Source organism: Bos mutus, chromosome 29, assembly GCF_027580195.1.
Source record: "Bos mutus isolate GX-2022 chromosome 29, NWIPB_WYAK_1.1, whole genome shotgun sequence".
NCBI classification, from domain to species: Eukaryota; Metazoa; Chordata; class Mammalia; order Artiodactyla; family Bovidae; genus Bos; species Bos mutus.
In genome coordinates, this window is record NC_091645.1 from 35,401,402 (window position 1) to 35,420,503 (window position 19,102).

At 49.9% G+C, this 19,102-nt stretch overlaps 1 protein-coding gene across 2 annotated transcripts in view; it reads left to right on the top strand.

Moving 5' to 3' along the window:
* Positions 1-278: 278 nt before the first annotated feature.
* The window catches only part of SNX19 (sorting nexin 19), a 32,724-nt gene continuing 13,900 nt past the window's right edge, over positions 279-19,102 (top strand). The window contains exons 1-8 of one of the 2 annotated variants that reach the window (XM_070365261.1): positions 279-2,443; positions 4,496-4,634; positions 5,906-6,006; positions 6,109-6,228; positions 8,130-8,260; positions 9,421-9,517; positions 10,002-10,182; positions 12,880-13,009. In XM_070365261.1, the coding sequence (XP_070221362.1) occupies positions 770-2,443; positions 4,496-4,634; positions 5,906-6,006; positions 6,109-6,228; positions 8,130-8,260; positions 9,421-9,517; positions 10,002-10,182; positions 12,880-13,009 (2,573 nt within the window). In that variant the 5' untranslated portion in view covers positions 279-769. The remainder of the gene's footprint in view (positions 2,444-4,495; positions 4,635-5,905; positions 6,007-6,108; positions 6,229-8,129; positions 8,261-9,420; positions 9,518-10,001; positions 10,183-12,879; positions 13,010-19,102) is intronic. The other variant, XM_014478304.2, reaches the window with a different exon arrangement.

Sequence of the window (19,102 nt, forward strand, 5' to 3'; positions counted from 1 at the left end):
AAACTGGATTACTGAGTTTGCCTAAACGGTAGAAGGTGTTTGCAGAGTTCATTTAAACACTGCAGCTCGCACCGAGTCTCGGAGGGGCATTACCTGCAAGACTGCTCCCAGATCCGCACCGCTAGGCACCTGTTTGGCAAGATCTCAGGGCCCATATCTGTTCGCGCTGTGCAGTCACCGCTCCTCCTCACCACCAGGCGGCGCCGTGCAGCGCCGAGCAGAGCCGGGGAACGGATCGCACGGCGCTCTCCCCGCGCGCCCCGCTCCGACTGACGTCGACCCGGAAGTAGTCGCCGGCGCCCGGCCGGCCGGCAGCCTTAACAGCAGCAGGGTTGCGGAGGTTAGGTGCCCAGCTTCCCCAGCAAGGCGAGGGCCCCTCCGAGGCGGCGAAGGAGACACCACCGCTTTCACTGGAGCCGAGGCTCAGGCGGGCGGTGCGCGAGCCGGTTGCGGGCACCTCGATGGTGGACTCAATAAATATTCGGTGGGCCCACGGCCCTGCCGGGTCTCTGAAGCCGCAGGTCGCCGACCCCGCACCATGAAGGACGCAGGGTCTTCCTCGAGGGCAGCGTCCCGGCCGGACGGGGCTGCGGCGAGCCTCCGAGCTGGCCCTGTCGCCCGGCCTTGCCTGTAGGACGTCAGGGCCCGCGACCCGGCCCAGGCCTGACCGGCACCCGGCTCTTGTGTCCGCGGCACATTCGGCGCCCCCCTCCCTGGCTTTGACGTGAGGGAGGGAGGCTCTGGTCCCGGGAGCCCTCGCCCGCCCGCCATGAAGACAGAGACGGAGATCCTGGCGCCGGAGCGCCCGGCCGGGCCCGGCGTCAGTCACCTGCTGAGTAGCCGGAAGCTAGTGGCCCTGGGGGCCGTACTCGGCTGGCTCCTGGTCATCCACCTCCTGGTCAACGTGTGGCTTCTGTGCCTTCTGTCTGCGTTGCTGCTGGTGCTGGGAGGATGGCTGGGCTCTGACGCCATCGTGGGGGCTTCAGGGCGGCTGCACCTGGAGCGCTTCATCCCAATGGCCGTCTGCCCCCCAAACCCGGAGGCTGAGAGGCAGCTGGAGCTGGAGATCGACCGCACCATCCGGATGATCATGCGGGACTTCGTGTCGTCCTGGTACCGCACGGTGAGCCAGGAGCCAGCCTTCGAGGAGGAGATGGAGGCAGCCATGCGAGGGCTGGTCCAGGAGCTCCGGAGGAGGATGGCCAGGGTGGACAGCCATGCTCTTGCCCAGAGGGTTCTGACTCTCTGCGGTTGTCACCTGCAGAGCTATATTCAGGCGAAGGAGGCCGCAGGGAAACAGAGTGGCCCAGGGGAGCCCTCCCAGCTCTGGGAGGCTTACTGCCGGGCCAGCGCTCCACACCCTGCAGTGCAGAGCCCCAGCGCTGAGGTCACCTACACACGTGGCATCGTGAATGTGTTGCTTCAAGGACTAGTGCCAAAGCCGCACTTGGAGACCCGGACTGGCAGGCACATAGTGGTGGAACTCATCACTTGCAATGTCATCTTACCACTGATCAGCAAGCTCTCGGATCCCGACTGGATCCACCTTGTACTCGTGGGCATCTTCTCCAAGGCCAGAACTAACCCAGCAGGAGTGGCTAATCCACTCTGCCCAGCCAGTGCCCTGGAACAGCCCTCAGTGCCCACATCTCTGCCGCTGATTGTTGAGGTCCAGGGTCTCACAGAAGCCCCTTCTCCAGCAGCAGCCCCAGTGCTCCTAAGCTGTAGTGAACCAGACGGGCCTTCACACCCCTCCCCAGACATTGAAGAAGGCCATGAAGCGCTGGAGGGAGATCTAGGGGGAGTGCTGGAGGAGAGAAAAGTCGAAAACAGCTCTTCTCATTTCCTGCAGCCTCTGTTCTTGTCTGAAGATGCAGAGCTGGAGTCCCCGTTGTCTGAACTGAGCAAAGAAACCATCATGCTCATGACCCCAGGCCCCTTCCTCTCTGCCAGTATTCAGGATGCCCTGTGTGCCCTCGGGGGCTCCCAGCCTCTGGAGCCTAAGGATGGCAAGGGACCCGAAGGAATAGAAGGAGCAGAAGCTGAGGAGGGTCCAGGAACAGAAACAGAGCCGGGCCTGCTTGCCTCCATGCTGAATTCCTGCCCAGAGATCCAGATTGACACAGCGGACAAGGAGGGAGAGCAGGGAAATGACGCCTGTCTCACAACTTTGCTGCCCAGTCCAGAGAGGATATGCCCCCCACGTCCCTCGTGTTTAGAGAAGGATCTCACCAATGGTGGGAGCTCCCTGGACTCCAGTCTGCCACAGGTCCTGCTCTCCTCCTCTCCACCTGGACCCCTCAGCTCAGCCACCTTCAACTTCGAGTCCCTGGGCAGTCCAGACGGCCCCGTGGTCATTCAGAACCTTCGCATCACTGGCACCATTACTGCTCGAGAGCACAGTGGCACCGGTTTCCACCCATACACGCTCTACACGGTGAAGGTAACACAGTGCACGGTCACCACTCTGGTCTGGGAATGGATTTGGAAAGCAGTCAGTGAAGCCAGTGTTTGCAAGGAGGAAGTCTGCTCTTACTTAGTTTGCTCTGGTTAATTCAACCAGTAACCATATGGAGGGTCTGAAGCTCATGAGTGAAGCAGAGTAGGCTTCCATGACACTCACAGACCGTCCTAGAATCTCAGGGCTGTCACTGTGCTGGGAATCCTATTTTTCCAGTGGATACAGCCCAGAAATCCTTTCCAGACTTCTTCCTTGCTAATTTCTTTTTTAAGTACTAATATCCTTTATACTTTGTTTTAGAAAGGAAGGTTGTTTACCTATATATACCTCAAAAGGTGGCGAGTCCCTCTCCCTGGAGGTGTTTAAGTGTGGTAGTAGGAACTGCTTGGCAGAAGCGATAAGAAGGGGGTTCTTGTATCAGGTGGCTGGTTTGATTCAAGCAGCAGCTCCCTAAAGCTGATTTTGATAGAGTGAAAGTCGCTCAGTTGTGTCCGACTCTTTGTGACCCCATACACTATACAGCCCATGGAATTCTCCAGGCCAGAATACCGGAGTGGGTAGCCTTTCCCTTCTCCAGGGGATCTTCCCAACCCAGGGATTGAACCCAGGTCTCCCACATTGCAGGTAGATTCTTTACCAGCTGAGCCACAAAGGAAGCCCAAGAATACTGGAATGGGTAGCCTGTCCTTTCCAGCGGATCTTTCCGCCCCAGGATGGAACTGGGGTTTCTTGCATTGCAGGCGGATTCTTTACCAGCCGAGCTATTGGGTTTTGATATAGGCTACCTCCAAGTTTCCCAGAAAGTTGTATTTTTAAAAAATAAGTAATCCTGGGACCCATTCTTGGGAAATTCTCATTCAGAATCCATTAGCACCTGTCAGAATCCATATTCTGACAGCAGGTTCTGCAGCCCAAGAGATTCTGAGGCCTAGCCAAGTTTGGAGACGTATCATATAGTGTCCCTCACGGAGCAGAATAGCCACAGAGAGCATCCTAGCTCCCAGGGGCTCTGGATGCGAGAGCCCTCACCTAAATTCCACATGCATCTCTTATCTAGGCCTTTCCTTCTCAGTACTGGCCTGAGGGACTGCTTTGCTCATTCCAACTCATAATGAACACCTCTGTCTGCCTCTGGACAAGCTTTCGACACCAGCCTCAGTCTCACCACTCTTGCATTGCTTGCCCACAGAATACCTTAACCAGACAGGAACACTGACCTACTCCTGATGAGAACAAGCATGTGTATTGTTCTCCCACAGCGTTCTTTGTATCTTACACAGTCTCCCTCTGTAGGTTTGAAGTTGCAGCTTTCATGCCATTCGGGGTGTTCTCTCTGGGGGAACATTCAGCACTGCTGTCTTTTCCCACATGCCAGCCCTCCTCACATATGAAGACAGCCGACTGTGACCCCATAAAACATCTCCAGTCTTCACATGTCTTCTTATCATACAGACAGATGATCTGTCCTTGGAAAGAAAGGTTCAGTGTTGGTCCAAGAATAATAATTAATCAGCCCCAAGCAGAACAAAAACACATGTTCCTTTAGTGTAGTCCAGGCAAACAAATGATTGTTGTTCCTCAGCTGTTTTCGATTATTTGTTCTTCCCTCAAGTAATATAGATAATCACTGGTTTGAGGATAATGACAAGATGGTTATCTCCCTATAACATCCAGCCTCATAATTTAGGGGTAAGAGAGCCGGTATCATTATCAGTGTCATACCTTCTGTTTTATCCTCTGTCTTTGGGATTTGAAAGTGGTTATGAGTAAACAGGGTTTGCAGGGAGAACTTTGAAATGGAAGGAGTGAAAGGCAGTGGAACTTCGTTTCTCACCACCTGGGCCGCCTCTGTTGGGAAAGGCATCGCATTGCATACAGCAGCCCCCCTGGGATTTGAGCTGTTCGTTAGAGCTTAGGGCGGCAGTGGGGCCTGAGAGGCTAGGGACAGAACAGGAGCAGCGTGCTCCCTTGACCCTGCTCTGCGCTTACTGTGTGCCAGTGAGCTGGTGCAGCCAACAGACGTTTTCTCGACAGTATGAGACGGCCCTCGACGGCGAGAGCAGCGGCGGCCTGCAGCAGGTGGCCTACCACACCGTGAACCGCCGCTACCGCGAGTTCCTGAACCTGCAGACCCGTCTGGAGGAGAAATCGGATCTCCGAAAGTTCATCAAAAGTCAGGAGTTCCCCAGCCCCGGAATGCCTGCTTGCCTTTCGCATCCAGCCACCCTGATCTGAAAGGCTGGAGGCCTGTTGTCTGTGAAGAGGGTGGAAAGGGAGAACGCGGCCTTGAGGGTCCCGTGCTCCCTCTGTTTGCTCTTAGGTGTTTGGGGTTTTGGTGCTGGGCAGCACTCATGACATGCTTTCCGGGGTACTGCTTTGCCTCTGAATGCTTTGTTCTGGGGCCCCATCTAGTTTAAGCTTAAAAAAGAAACTTCCGTATTTCCACCTGTGCCTCTGAGGAGTTAAACAGGTTCATAGACTGGTTGCTGTTAAATATTAAACTGTTACCCAGAAATCCTTGCTGCCTTTCCTTTAACAAAAGGCTTCTTGGTGTGCCGTTTGGTTCTCATAAGGCACAGGAACAATAAGAAGACATAAAATTTAATTCATACCATAAAAGCTGTTGAGCAGCTACTCTGTTTTTTAAGAAAATGCCAGGTGAAAGTGAAAGTTGCTCAGTCATGTCTGACCCTGACTATACAGTCCATGGAATTCTCCAGGCCAGAATACTAGAGTGGGTAACCGTGTCCTCCTCCAGGGGATCTTCTCAACCCAGGGATCAAACCCAGGTCTCCCACATTGCAGGCGGATTATTTACCAGCTCAGCAACCAGGGAAGCCCATGATCACTCAAATAAACATTTTTAATAAGTTGTGGCATAAATCGTGGATTTCAGTTATAGGTTTTCTTCCTTAATAGCAATAGTTAATACTGAAAATATATGCCCAGTTCTCTACTAAGCTCATTTAGTTCTCATAAAAGTCTACAAGATAGATACTATCATTATCCTCATTCTACAGAAAAAAGCAAAGATTAAGCAGGTTGCCTAAGGCCATTATTATAGCAGAGATTGGAGCCAAATTTAAAGTTGGGCAGTTAGACTTCAGGGCTGTTATACATCCTACTCTAGTGACCTCTTATACCTTAATATTATCATGAATAATGAAAGTAGGCCGTCTGTATTATGTCCTTGGGTTATATCTCTAACTCCTGAAATAAACTCCTGTGGAGGGAAGGCCCCAGGGAAGGGACTCTGAAGGGATGAGGCCCAGGCCTTGGTACCCAGCTCCCACCCCAACCTCAGGTCACTTCTCAGCTCAGTTTGCAGGTGAGGAGAAAAATCCCCAGGAAATACATTTGGCATTTCTGTGTCTTATATATGTGATGGGTAATAAATGGAATAGTTCTTAGTAAATGTTAATCAATTAACTTTTTTTTTTAAAGATGTGAAGGGCCCTAAAAAGCTCTTTCCAGATCTTCCATTTGGAAACATGGACAGTGACAGGGTGGAAGCCCGCAAGAGCCTCTTGGAATCGTTTCTAAAGGTCAGCATCCTCTGCTGTCACTGTAGCCACCAGACACCCAGGCCAAGGTGGGAGACCTGGGGACTGGAGTTTCTCTCTGAAGTCCTTCTTGTGTCTTTTCAGCAACTCTGTGCCATTCCTGAGATCGCGAACAGTGAGGAGATGCAGGAGTTCCTTGCTCTCAACACAGATGCTCGTATTGCCTTTGTCAAGAAGCCGTTTGTGGTCTCCAGAATAGACAAGGTATGAGCGGGACTGGGTTGCTCAGCCTTAGTTTCTTGCAGGGAAGGGGGAGGCATGTTTGAAAGGCAGGGGAGCCGGGGGAAGGGAGAGCAGCACAGAGGAGTAAGTGGAAGATGGACTGGGGTTTTCAAGACCTGTTACCAGTACTGCTGAGGCCATCATTGCTGAATGACAGGAGTGTCAGTACTCCTGACGCTGTAAGCGTGCACAGGTCTCCTGATGGTATCATGACGCTGTGATTTTAGGGGAAGGGTACAAGGGTCGGTCCACATCTCCATGGACAGGTGGGAGCAGGAAGGCCTCTTCTGGTGATGAAGGTCATTCCCAGCGTTGGTCACTCAGGATGGAGCCCTTAGGCAGGACACTGAGCTGGATTTAGATTTGTGTAGTGATTCTCTGCTGGAGAACAAGGTTCCAGATGGTATCTTGGAACCTTTGGAGACAGTAGCAGAGCATTTGAGCACCACGCTGGAGCCTGTGAGCAGTGGTTTCTCACTGATTCTCACATCTCCAGGACAGAAGTCTGAGGTTTGTCCTGATCAAAAATGCATGTGTTGTAAGAGGTTAGAAAGCGCTGACTCTTTGGCAGAAGAGGGGGTCTCCCTCTTCCAATCTAGACTTTAGGGGATAAAATGATAAAGTGGGACTTCAAGTGAGGGATGTTCGGAGACATTCACTGCTATGAGGAGAAGACTGCAAACTAGGAAGGGGTAAATGCGGTGAAACCGTGGAGTTCTTTGCAGGTTTGCTCACCCATGCTGATGTGTTCTTTCACTGATTTTTTTTTTTAACCTTCACTGATTTTTTTCAACACCTGCCCCCCTGGGTGCCCACTCAAAGCCATGCGCTGTACTCATTGCTCATGACATAAGAGTGAGCACATACGGACTCTCCCGGCAGACTACCATTCTGTGAATCTGGAGAGGGAACTGTATTTTCTCAGCTACGTTCTCCACATCCATGCAGTTCACTATGTTCTTTCCCTGAGTTGCTGTCCCCTGGTCTCTACTGTGGTCCTCCTTGACCGTGTCAGTCTTGCCTTGGCTGTGCCAGCTGTGCTCCCCAAGGAGGACTAACACAGGATAAGACAAAGCCAGCAGCAGTGTTGATTAATAGCGAGAGTTACTAAAGGAACAGTCAATGTTTCCTTCCATCTCGTTGATATTTTAGGGTTTCATTTGTTTGTTCTCTTTAGCAGAAATCTGTATGTTATTTTCTCATTCTGAGAAATAGGGATAGCTCTTACTCTTCAGCAAAGATTGTTTTATTTCATCCGTATAAATAGAGAAGTTTGTATGAATTCCAGATCCTTAACTTTAACCTGAGTGGTTTTTGCCATTCTTTCTGTAGTTAAAGAAGAGGAATTGTTTGAACTAACTGTAAAACCAGTTTTTGTTGTTGTTGTTTTTTACAGTGAATTGCTCTGCACATTTTTATATCATAAATGTTTTTAGACTATTCCTTATTTTGATAATCTTTTTCACTCTTCCTTTTCTTTGTATATTCTTACGTGTATCACTTCCTGTTTGTCACATCTTGGTGAAAGTATTACCAATTTGAAAACTAAAAATCATTCTTCTGTATGAAAAGAAAGAAATTGAAAGTGAAAAGCATTTCACCAGCCCGCAGAACTCCCATATTTTTATTTGTCATGTTGTTTTGGCTTCTTTTCCCATGGAACCCATCGTCTGTCTTAACTCTGTGAGGAAGAAGATTTTCATGGCTGTGGAGGAAAGGGGAGAGAGTTGCCATTGAGTCATTAGCTGGTATCTGACCGTGTGGATGGATAGGGCTCTGCTAGACAGGTCAGCCGGCTTTTCGTCCAGGATGCAGAAAGCACCTTGAGACAGTTGCTGCTGCTCGGTGGTGCCTGTCTAACCCGCCATCTATGACCCCTGCAGATGGTGGTGAGTGCTATTGTGGACACGTTGAAGACCGCGTTCCCTCGCTCTGAGCCCCAGAGCCCTACAGAGGAGCTGAGTGAGGCCGAGACAGAAAATAAGCCCCAGACAGAAGGCAAGAAGGCTTCCAAGTAAGATACCCTTCCCAATTCTCAGGGGATCCCCAGTTTTCAGTCAAAGCCCATCCCTGCTCTTAGGTCCTAGAATAGAGGGGAGGGGTCATCTGTGCCTGTTTTTATGCAGTCAGACTGTGTACCAAGCCCAAGGTCCTGCAGAGGTAGCCTGGCTTCATGTTGGTCTTGCCCTGGGAAGCCAGGGCCCAAACTGACCAGGGAATTTTGACTAGAAGGAAAACTCTAGAATATGGACGTTCTTTTTTTTTTCCCCCTTGGGAAATTGAAACATTTCTTTTAAGAATTAAGGCTTATCATTGATCTCTGTTTGTCATGGTTTCTGGCTCAGGAGTCCGGTACACTAGCAGTAAACAGGAATGGGCTAGAAGGGACCCCTTCAGGGGGTCAGTGGTTATTGCTGCTGCTCCAGCCTGCACTGGCGGCTCTCACAGCCAGCAGGTGGGGAGGAAGGGCACCACACTTACCTTCTTGGACGCTTGTTGTATGTATCTGGGCCATTACAGAGAGAGAGACAGTGCTGGTGGGAGGGAGGGGGTTGGAGAATGTTTATGTGTGTGTCTCACTGTCTTTTTCTCTGTGTTCATGTCTTATGGGCTGGCAAGAACCCTCGCAATTCTTAGCCTTTTTTTTTCCCCCCTCACTGGGCCCATATTTTGAAGGGTAACCATGTTGCCTGTGCTTATAAGAACCCTATTTCTTGAAACATTGAGGTTAGGCCTTGTGATTCTCTTTCTGGTTTTATCTGGAACACAAGGGGAATAGTGGATGTGCAAAAAGGTGTGAAGAGCAAGGGCAACCTTGGTCTGTGGCACTTGTCTATTTAACTTTCAACAAATTTTTAACAAGTGCACAGTATGTGTTAGCCACTCTTCTAGCCTGTGGGATACAACTGTGATGGGCAAGTCCTTATTTTACATTAGCAAAAGCCCTTTCACAGGCGCATTGTAAGCATAGCTCAGTGCAAGAGCTGCAGTGTGTGTAAGAATATTGTTTGGGGGATTTCAGAGTGAGGCATCTCTTGGCAACTCTGACCACCGTAAGCTTCCAAGAATAAGTGTGGACATGCCTGTTTTGAGGTATTAATACTTGGTCAGCCCTTCGTATGGGGATCAAGACCATGAATTACACACTATTTCTGCTCTTCGTTTCTGTGCCAGATCCAGATTGAGGTTCTCATCCAGTAAAATTGCTCCAGCACTGAATATAACTGAGGCACACGAGAAGGTTCTCTACTGTCTCCAGGACAGCGGTGTGGTGAGAATCCCTAGAGAATTCTTGGGATCATCAGTTAGGAGGTCAGTCCTGCCATTATAGGCAGTTGGGATGTTCTCCAGAATCAGAAAGGTCTTTGGTGCCTTCCTAAAGGACTCAACCGACATCTGGGTCTCTGGTTTTTATTCTAGGAGTATTTTCTCAGACTGGTTTGGAATTCCTATGAGTTCTGGGCTGGCCAGTTGGCTTCTCAAGGGTGGTGGGCTTCTCAAGGGTAGTAGCCTTGGGATAATAGGTGATAGAATGAGAAAGCCAGCTCCTAGAAGGAAACACGATTTTTGTAGCAAACGAGACTACAGAGGCATTGTTCTCCTTGCAGTTTAGGTTAAAACAAGCACCTTTTCCTTAAGTGGTCACAGGGTCAGTGGGGTCCTCTCCTCGAGACACGTGCAGGGAAGCAACGGGAGCCATAGGTGCCCCCACTCCCTGCACCCTGCCTGTGATACAGCCCCTGCTCTCTCCTCAGGAGTCAGAGACCCTCTCCGTGTCTGGGATGGAATCCTTTATTGAAAAACAGGCAAAGTTACTAGAAGTGCAGCCAGCAGATGCTCCCGGAAGAGATTCTGAACAGACTGCTGAGGGGTGTGTGGACGGTCATGTGTCAGATGCTGCTGCTCCAGCCCAAGGCCTCAGCAGCAGTGATCCAGGTGAGTGACAGCGGAGAGCCTAGTGTGTCCACTGGATTGTGACCGTTGGGTGGCTCTGTCAGGTGCCAGGGTACAGAATGGCACAGTCCCAGGGCTGAGTGGATCAGAAGAACTCGGGGCATAAGCAGGGCGTCCAGTCCAGCAAGATAAGGTCCATGCTTCTATTAATAGTAGTGTGATTATTTCAGTTGTTCCTAATGTACATTGGCATTATCTTTGGATTGCTCCCTTCGTTTAGAAACTGTCTTCTCTGGTGTCTGTGGTGCCACTTTCTGGTCTTCCTGTCTCTCTTGTGGTCCCTCCTCTGTCCCTTCTGTTGGCTCCTCAGCCGTCCAGAGCTTCATTCTGTCCCTACTCTGTGCACTTGTCCTGTGAGCTCCTCTGTTGATCGGTGTCAACCCTAACGTGTGCTGGTGATGCCTTAGTCCTGGAGGTGTGTTTCCACTTGGCTCCCGAAAGTCTCCACCTCGGTGTACTGTATGCTCAGTCTCTCAGTCGTGTCCGACTCTTTGCAACACCATAGACTGTAGCCTGCCAGGCTCCTCTGTCCATGGGATTTCCCAGTCAGGAATACTGGAATGGGCTTGCCATTTCCTACTCCAGGGGAATCTTCCTGACCCAGGGATTGAACCCACATCTCGTGTGTCTCCTGCATTGGCAGTTGGATTCTTTACCACTACTGCCTCCTGGGAAGCCCAGATGTACTGCAGGGCAGCTGAAATACAGCATGCACAAAATGGAATTTCTCTTTTCCTCTGGATCTTTTCCTTCGGTTGTGTTTACTGCCGTGGCCAACAATGCCGCCTGGTTACCAGGGTGGAGCAGAGGGAGACGAGGTAAGGCCGCTGCTCTGTCTTCAGGAGCTTGAGGCAGGGCAGTTGTGCTTCCTGGAGGTGCGGTGTTCTCTGCAGAGGGAGAATTAGGAGGCCTGGATACTGGTAGATTTGCTGTGCCAGAACTTATAAGAACAAAGTCTTTCAAATCCTGCCAAACAAAGGCTTCCCTTGCAAATAAAAGATCACAAAATCCTGGGCCCAGAAGAGGAAAAAAGGCTGACTTCACTATTGTTCAGGCACCCACAGTCAGTCCGCACTGTGGACCTCAGTTCAATTCTATGAAAAATGGAGTTTACAACCCCAGCTGTTCACACACTTCTCTCTGGTTAAGTAAATGTGTTATGAGAGCAAAAGCGTCAAGAGAACTATGAGAAATTATAGATAAGATGGGATGGGTAAGATAATATAATTCCAGCCAAAATCAAATCTTTAAATGTTGTGCATTATCTCTCTAAAGAGATCATTTATTCCTGTGCCATTGTTTGAGCCCTGAGAGACTCCACGTGCTCCCACGATAGATAATTTACCACTTGCACCGAGAGGACCTGGGCCCTTGTTGCTTTCACTCATTGTCACTGCTATGCTCCTTGTCACCACATGGTGGCAGCTCTGCATGTGTGCATGCTAAGTCTCTTCAGTGGTGTCCGACTCTGCAGCCGCATGGACTGCAGCCCGCCAGGCTCCTCTGGCCATGGGATTCTCCAAGCAAGAATACTGGAGTGGGTTGCTCTAGCATGGACTGCAACTCTAGGTAAATGCTAAACCTGCGAAGAAAAGAGAATTGAAGAGGGAGATTGAGGAATGCTATTTTTCCAAGAAACTGAATATCACATTTTGAGCAAATAACCAGAAAGCAGACACATCAGCTCCTATGCCCCCTTGAATGACAGAAAGAAAAGGAGAATATATACTAGATGGGATTAAGAAGAAAGTAAGCTTCAGTTCCAGCACATTTATCCAAGTTTGACGTCGTTCACGTTCTGTAAGAACCCTTAAGTGAGCTGTGCTTGGGCACGCTTGCACAGAGAAAACCCACTGGTCCTAGACTAATACAGTTACTGTTGATGATTAATTATAACTTTAATCACAGCTGTAGTACCAGATAGAAGAGGATTTTTTCAGGAACATTCTGTAGTTCTGGGGCAGTCTCCTGGAAGGCAAGTCAGAGGCAATGGGGGACCCCATGAACAGAGTTAGAGAACAGACGCTTCCACCCATAAAATACATCTGTTTTAAAAAGTTCTGCTTAGTGTGAGTATGAGCGTGTTTGTGACCCTTTCCGTCTTTGAAACAGGAAAGAAGTGAGTAATCATCATGGCCTTTTACCAAAAGTACAGTGTTCTTCCCAGAACCACATGTTATCTCAAAATCAAACTGAGATCTCCTGGATCCTAACCCTCAGCTCTGAGGGAGCTGAGTTGCTTTCAGAGCCACTTGCTTACGGAAAACAAGTCCCACATCTGCTGGCCCGCACATTTCCCTGCTGCCTGCGGAGGCGAGTGGATGGAAGGGAAAGGGACCGGGCTTTGCCAGTTGCAGTTAGTCACCAGTTGTGAGCACTTACTTGGAGCAAAATGTGTTCAGCTGCCTAGGGGAAATACAGAAGAACCAGAAGGAAAGTAGGCAAAATAGTTATCTATAATAAAAAATTACTCAGTGACTTAGGAACATAAATTGTAAAGAAAGACAGAACCTGCCACTGAACTTTGTAGAGATGCAGTAAACATCTCTTGACTTGAATACAGATAGATTACACAAATGTGAGATGCTTGACATAAAGGTAGAGCAGACCCAGGGCCCTGAAACGTGTCCTCGAGTGCGGGTCTCTTCCGGGTTACTCCAGATGGCCTTTCATCCCCAGGAGCAGAGACCGAGTTGGCTGACACAGCCCTGGACCTGCTTGTCTTGCTGCTCATGGAACAGTGGCGATGGCTGTGTACAGAGAGTGTGCAGAAAGTTCTTCATCTTGTCTTTGGGACCCTAATCCAGAGGTAAGCCTGCTGGGTGCCCCTTCAGGTTAGAGTCTCAGGTTAGACGGAGGTTGGAGGTGGTTCCTGATTTCTGCCCTAGAGAGGGAAAGCGTAGAGTCCAGGAGACCTGCAGCCAAAAGAGAAGAGAGAACCTGTGTCCAGGGCTGCGGGGTGACGAGCTGCAGAGCATCACGTGGTTGTCTGAGGTGTGGACAGGCCTGCTCCTGCAGGACCCCTGGCATCACCCCTGAATTCAGGCGCTGAGCTGAGCTCCTCCTCCGCTAGGGTCCGTTCTCCTCCAGTTTACCCCCAGGCCCTGTACCTCTCACTTTAGTGGACGTGTCTCTTCACCAACAGTGTACAGTCACCGTGACTACCAACAACGAGGAAGAAAAGAGAAAACTATCGTGTGCTCTCCTAGTAAAGACTAGTTTCTCCAGGAGGGGCGGACATGGTCACAGCTGAAGAAGCACTGACGCATGGTGGTGGGGAATAGGATACTGAGATTTAAAACTTGGGTTGTATAATTCCAGCACCAGTTGAATTTCCTGAAAAACTGGTACGCAGATGGAGTTTCTAGTGCTGGCTTTCTAACCATGAAACTGATGCAAGCTTTGCTCAGCTGCAGGAGTCCAGGAACCCTGCCTCTGAACCAGGCAGATACACACAACGCTTGAGCTGTGGCCGCTCATGCTTTGACCTCTCCCGTGTGAGACATCCTGGCAGATCCCAAAGTCAGGAGCCAAATCCTGAACCCTTCTGTTAGCGTGTGACTCATGCTAATAGGTCACTCTGAAATTAACAGTTTTATTAAAAAAAAAAGAATTATGTATCTATTCTACAATAAGTAGGAAATCTATTAACATTAACTTTCCTACTGGGCAACTGTCTTGGTCATTTTCCTTTATTCACTGAGAAAATATTAAGGTCTGGTCGTTAGTGAACAAAACAGACACGGTCCCTCCTTTCACGTATTTTATGGTTTAATGAGGGTGAGAACGGAGGGCCTTATCCATGTTCACCAAGTGAGTGCTTGGTGGAGGCGCAAGCCCCCCCGGGTGTTCCACAGCTGCATGCTTATCCACCGCAGCATACTGCTGCTCCGCTGTGTGTCGTCGCTCTGAGCTCTGGAACCATCGTGGTGTCTGTCTGCAGGTGTCTGGGTGCATAGAAAGTGTTCCAGTAAATGTTGGGTCTTCGTACTTGCGCTTCAGAAGAAGGGAAGGATAAGAAGTGGATTCTGTGTCTGATTCCTCCAGCTTGTGGCCCCAAGTTCCCTCCCAGTTCAGGGTGCCCCACCCAGGTCAGTCTTCAGCTGCAGCTTCCGCTACTCCTATCACTCTCTGCTCTCTGAACCACACGGAACCCGTCCTGCTCAGCAATACGACCTTGTGAGGCCTTCCCAGGTGATTTTGTGCCCATGACCAGAGCGTCCGTGTGTCTGACAGCAGGAGGCAGCCCCCAGGCCCCCTGCAGTACAGGTTCTGTCCCGGGGCGGCAGTGTTCTCCAGGCACTCCTGCTTCCCCGCGTGCAGAGCTTCTGGAGTCAGGGCTGCCCTTCCTCACGAGAAGAGCCTGCAGTCAGGCTCAGTTCCTCCCCTGTCCACCCCCGTGCCCCTTGCACGGGAACCACACCTCGGGTTAGCTGGGGGGATGGCTGGCTGGTGAATGTGGCTTATGCCCTAAACATCAGAGAGAGAGCTTGTGCCTGAATCCCCCTTGAGCTGCTTCTCTTTCCACTTAAAAAAAAAAAAATGGATGACACCTTTTGTTGTTGTTAAAAGGGAAAAAATTTTGAATGTGTTAGTGAATTTGAATGAAGGCAAAGTGAGGATTGCAAAAGAACAGAGTTTTGTGTCTAGTTACTTCCAGACAGCTCTCCATGACTGTGGTCTGTTAACCTCTGTTCGCCCTAGATGTTTTCAGGTGATGGCATTTTGTACTTGTTGACTTGCCTCATATCTCTTCCTGTCAGAACTTTATTCTTAAGACCATTTAGTTTTGTATGAGCTGCAGCAGAAATAGGAACCCAGCTGTTGACACCTTCCTCGCCCTGGGCCTCTACAAACTAGAGTTAAATGAAGAGCCTCATCTTCCTCTGTTCACAGTCTTTCATCTTCTCGATAAAGCATTATTCCCAGCTTTTTAATGGTACACTTGACCTTCTTCTCAAGTATCTTGTGCTGGGTCACATTGTTCTCGAAGCTTCCTTAAGACAGCAGTCAGGAGGTCATGGAGAAGGAATCTCTCCCAGCGCCCCCTCCAGAGACTCAGAGGACCTGATGCCTGTGGCCCATGGTCTCTACCAGCAAGCTCTGAGTGCCGGCTCCCCAAGGAAGAGACAGGGCTTATTTCAGGTTCAGAGTGTAGACGTTGATGGTCTTACTAGCTTCAGGATCCACCATCCAGCCAACATCTGTAGAGAGCTGACTTTGTGCAGACACTGTGCCAACATCATTTAATCCCCTCAGAAGCCCTGTGAAAGAGGCCTTATAATCCCTACTTTAAAGGTGAGGCAGCTAAGGCTTGCAAAGAATCATGATTGTTCAGTCAAGATCACAGAGCTAGTAAGTATGTACAGGCTGTTCAAACCCAGGTTTGTCTGATGTTCAGCTGCAGGATCAGACGTTTGCCCTGTGACTTGAAAAGATAAAAGCCAGCCCCCAAGTCTTTGACTCAGAGCAGTCCATATTCCCCAGGAGGAGACTGCCAGTCAGCTTGTACGATGAAAACTGCATTTGAATGTGCACCCACTCACATACGACACAGAATCCCCTGCGGCACACCAAAGCCAGTCTGTGTCACTTGTCCCCTGGACAGCTTGCGTTTTTATTTTTAAAGAGGCCGGCGCAGCGCTGCATTCCTGGGCTCTCTTTGCTTTGGTAAGCACATACTCTGGAATGTGATACCTCCCCAAAGCTGCAGCACCCCTTCCACCTGTCCTCACTACCCTCAGAGAGGTGTGGTTGGTCCCCGCCGGGTCAGGGTGGACCTCTCCCAGGCTGTCCCCAGGACTGAGGCCCAGGAGGCAGCATAGTTGCTCACTCTCTGAAACCGCACGCCGATGAGCTGCATCCTTTTGCAGAGCACCTGGATTCTCTAAGTTCTAAAGCGAAGGAGAGTCGATGTTGATGCCACGAGTACCTGCCACAACTTTTCTGGTTGACCTGGACGCACTGCCATCATGGATGGCGTCTAAAGTTAGACGCTTCTCCTTTTAAAAATGTCATCATTGTCCAACCTCCAGCATTATCATCTCCAACAAGACAAGTTCATTTCTTCTGCTTCCAGCTTTCTGTATTCTCCTTGATCCCTCTAAAGACCCATATACGTAACTGCCTAGGATGCCAGGGACTGCTCCCAGGTCCAAAGCATGCATACTGTCACTTTTTCCCTCTCTTGCACATATTTAGTCTTCACGCCACCCTCCCCCCACACCCCCGCCCAATCCCTCTGTCCCTGGCCTGCGAGGGAAAAGAGTAAATTCAACCTCATGACCCCTCCTTCCAAGCCAAGGTTGGAAGAGTTTGAGCCAACTGCGTAAATCTCCCTTGATTGTTGATACTGTGGAGAGAGTGGGGGAAGGGAGCTGGGGAGAAGTTAGATGCCCAAAAAAGGCATTGTTAAGTCAAAGGCAAGTCTGCACGCATGCGCGCCTGACCTCGTGTGTCAGCTTCTGTGCTGGGAACATCCAATTATGTAAGAGGGAGTGCTCCTTATTTGGAGTTAGAGTCAAAAGGAGGGGAGAAGGGTGGGGGAGCAGTCTAAGCCAAGGCGTGAATCCAGCTTTTGCAGACCACTCATTCAGAAAGCAGGAGAAGCTGACAGTGTCTCTGAGTGCATCTGACTCAGGTTTAGGGACTGGAACACTCAGACGCTGGGTGGGAGGGAGGGAGAGAGAGGAGAGACAACTGTGCTCCATTGACGGGAGAAGGTGTGGGGCAGGAGCATCCAGCCACGGTCAAGGGTGAGATTATTCTGGAGTCCTGATGTAGAGCGAAGGAATGAGAAGAAGCTGGCCCAGATCCCGCCTGGGTGCCCAGAGCAAAGCCATGATAAAAATACAAGCCAGGCTAGCAGGAGAGTACACGAGGGCCACCTCCCGTGGCCCTGCCCTCCCCATGGCCCCAGAGATGGCAGCAGACACATTCCTGGTGTCTGTGTCTGCGTCAGGGTTTCTTAAAGAGTGTGACTGAATGAGTGAGTGAGCGAATGAGCATGTGTGTGTATTGAGGGCACGTGGGAACAGCAGTGTGGCAGAAGGGTGGGAAGAAAAGAAAGTTGTGTGACCTGTGGATGTAGGCGAGTAGAAAAGTACAGGAAGTCAGGAAGTAGATAGAGAAGAAGAAGAAAAAGAATATGTCGGGTTATGTTGTGGAGCATGCTGTGGGTCCCGGAGAAAATTCAGTGGCAAGCTCCGAACCCTGCACCAGGGCATGGAATTCTCTTCTGAGGGGAGAGGTCTCTACGAGTCATCTCCCAGGGAGGGTCAGGAGAAGGCGTATGGGTGGCGTATGCGCCCGTTGGAGAGGGCGGTGCTGGCAGCGGCAGTTACAAGTTGGATGACCAAGAATTCTCTTGTCATCCATTCTCTCTGGTCACTCCACAACTTCAAGTGTTCTCTGAGTGTAATCTGTTCAGGGGCCTGTTTCCCGGTGGGCCTCTCTAAATAGCAGATAGATAAACGGTCTTCCTGACGTTGATTATGTCTAACGGGCAGCTCCAGGCCCACCACTGAAAGGGCATGAGCAGCTGCAACCAAAAAGAAACTGACATTGACTAAATACTACATCAGGTAAGCAGGCGTGGATTTTATATACTAAGGAGCAATTCAGTTCTCTGAGGTAGACGTGTATTTTTTAAGTGAGCAAAGTGTTATTTAGATTAAGTAACCTTCTCAGAATTATAATAAGGGCCACACCCAGGATTCCACCCAAGTCACCCTGGCCTTCAAGCCCATCCCCTTCCCGCCACCGCCTGCGGCCTCCCCACTGAGCAAGCTTCCCCGTGAGGCAGTGGCCACAGGACTGACCTCACCTAAAAGTGCCATGTCCTACTTCTGTCCAAGAGACACACGTATTTGATGGTAGCATATAAATTCATTTCCATCCGTGTTTTATTCTTAAACACTCCTGGATCAGAAATTATGTAGTCTCCCTTTAGTATCTCTGTTCTACGTCCTATTCCCAGTCAGAAAAAGGTTATCATAGTTCTGATTCAGAGTTTCTCAAGACACAGATGCTGGGTTTTTTCCTTTGCTCCATAAATTTCTCTTTCAGTTCAGCTCTGGTGCCTTGTGTTGCCTTACACCTGACCTCTTTCTGTGCACAGCTTCTATTGAAAAATGCGTTTGTTTGCAAGAGCTACAAAATGATCTCAAACCAAGTCTAGTTTTCCTGTCTGATCACATCCTTGCCCCTTCTAGTTCCAGCGCTGGCCTGGCTTTTAGGGGCTGACGTCTGTGTTCTGCAGCAGTGGCTTTGCTCAGGTTGTATCCTGCTTCCTTAGGGAGAGGAACACTACTTGTCCCCCGCCTTTTCCACTAGACCTTGAAAAAGGGGAGCTCTGACTTCGTAGACTGGATCAGGATAGGCTTCATTGTCTCCAGTTATATGAGCGCCCTCCCTGCCGTATTTCTTAGGCGTCTCTTATTCTACCCATCATAGGACCAAAGCACCCAGCCTTTCCTGTTGTGTGCTGAGAGCTTCTGCCTGAATCCGTCCTTACGGTTGTAACAGCTCAGTGTGCATTTGCACTTCCGTGTGTGGGATACGCTCTTACAGTCTCGTACACTCACAGGTGCAGACTTGGCAGCAGTTAAAACCAGAGCATCATGACATATGTAAGCATCAAAACCTTTTTTCCAAGTCAAATTATTGCCATCTCTTGCCTATCTATAACTACAAAGAGGAGCCTGACACAGGTTTTAGGACAGGTTCAGACTGCAAGCATCTGGTGGGCAGGCACTCGTCTCTCTCACCATCCTGCTGTAGGCATTTAGCTGTGTACATGGAGGGTGCTTCGTAAGTTTTTGTCAAATGAATGAACATCACTTGCCCTTCTGGTTGAATCGGTCTCTCTTCTCATCACTAGTGAGAATCTTGGGAGTTCCCC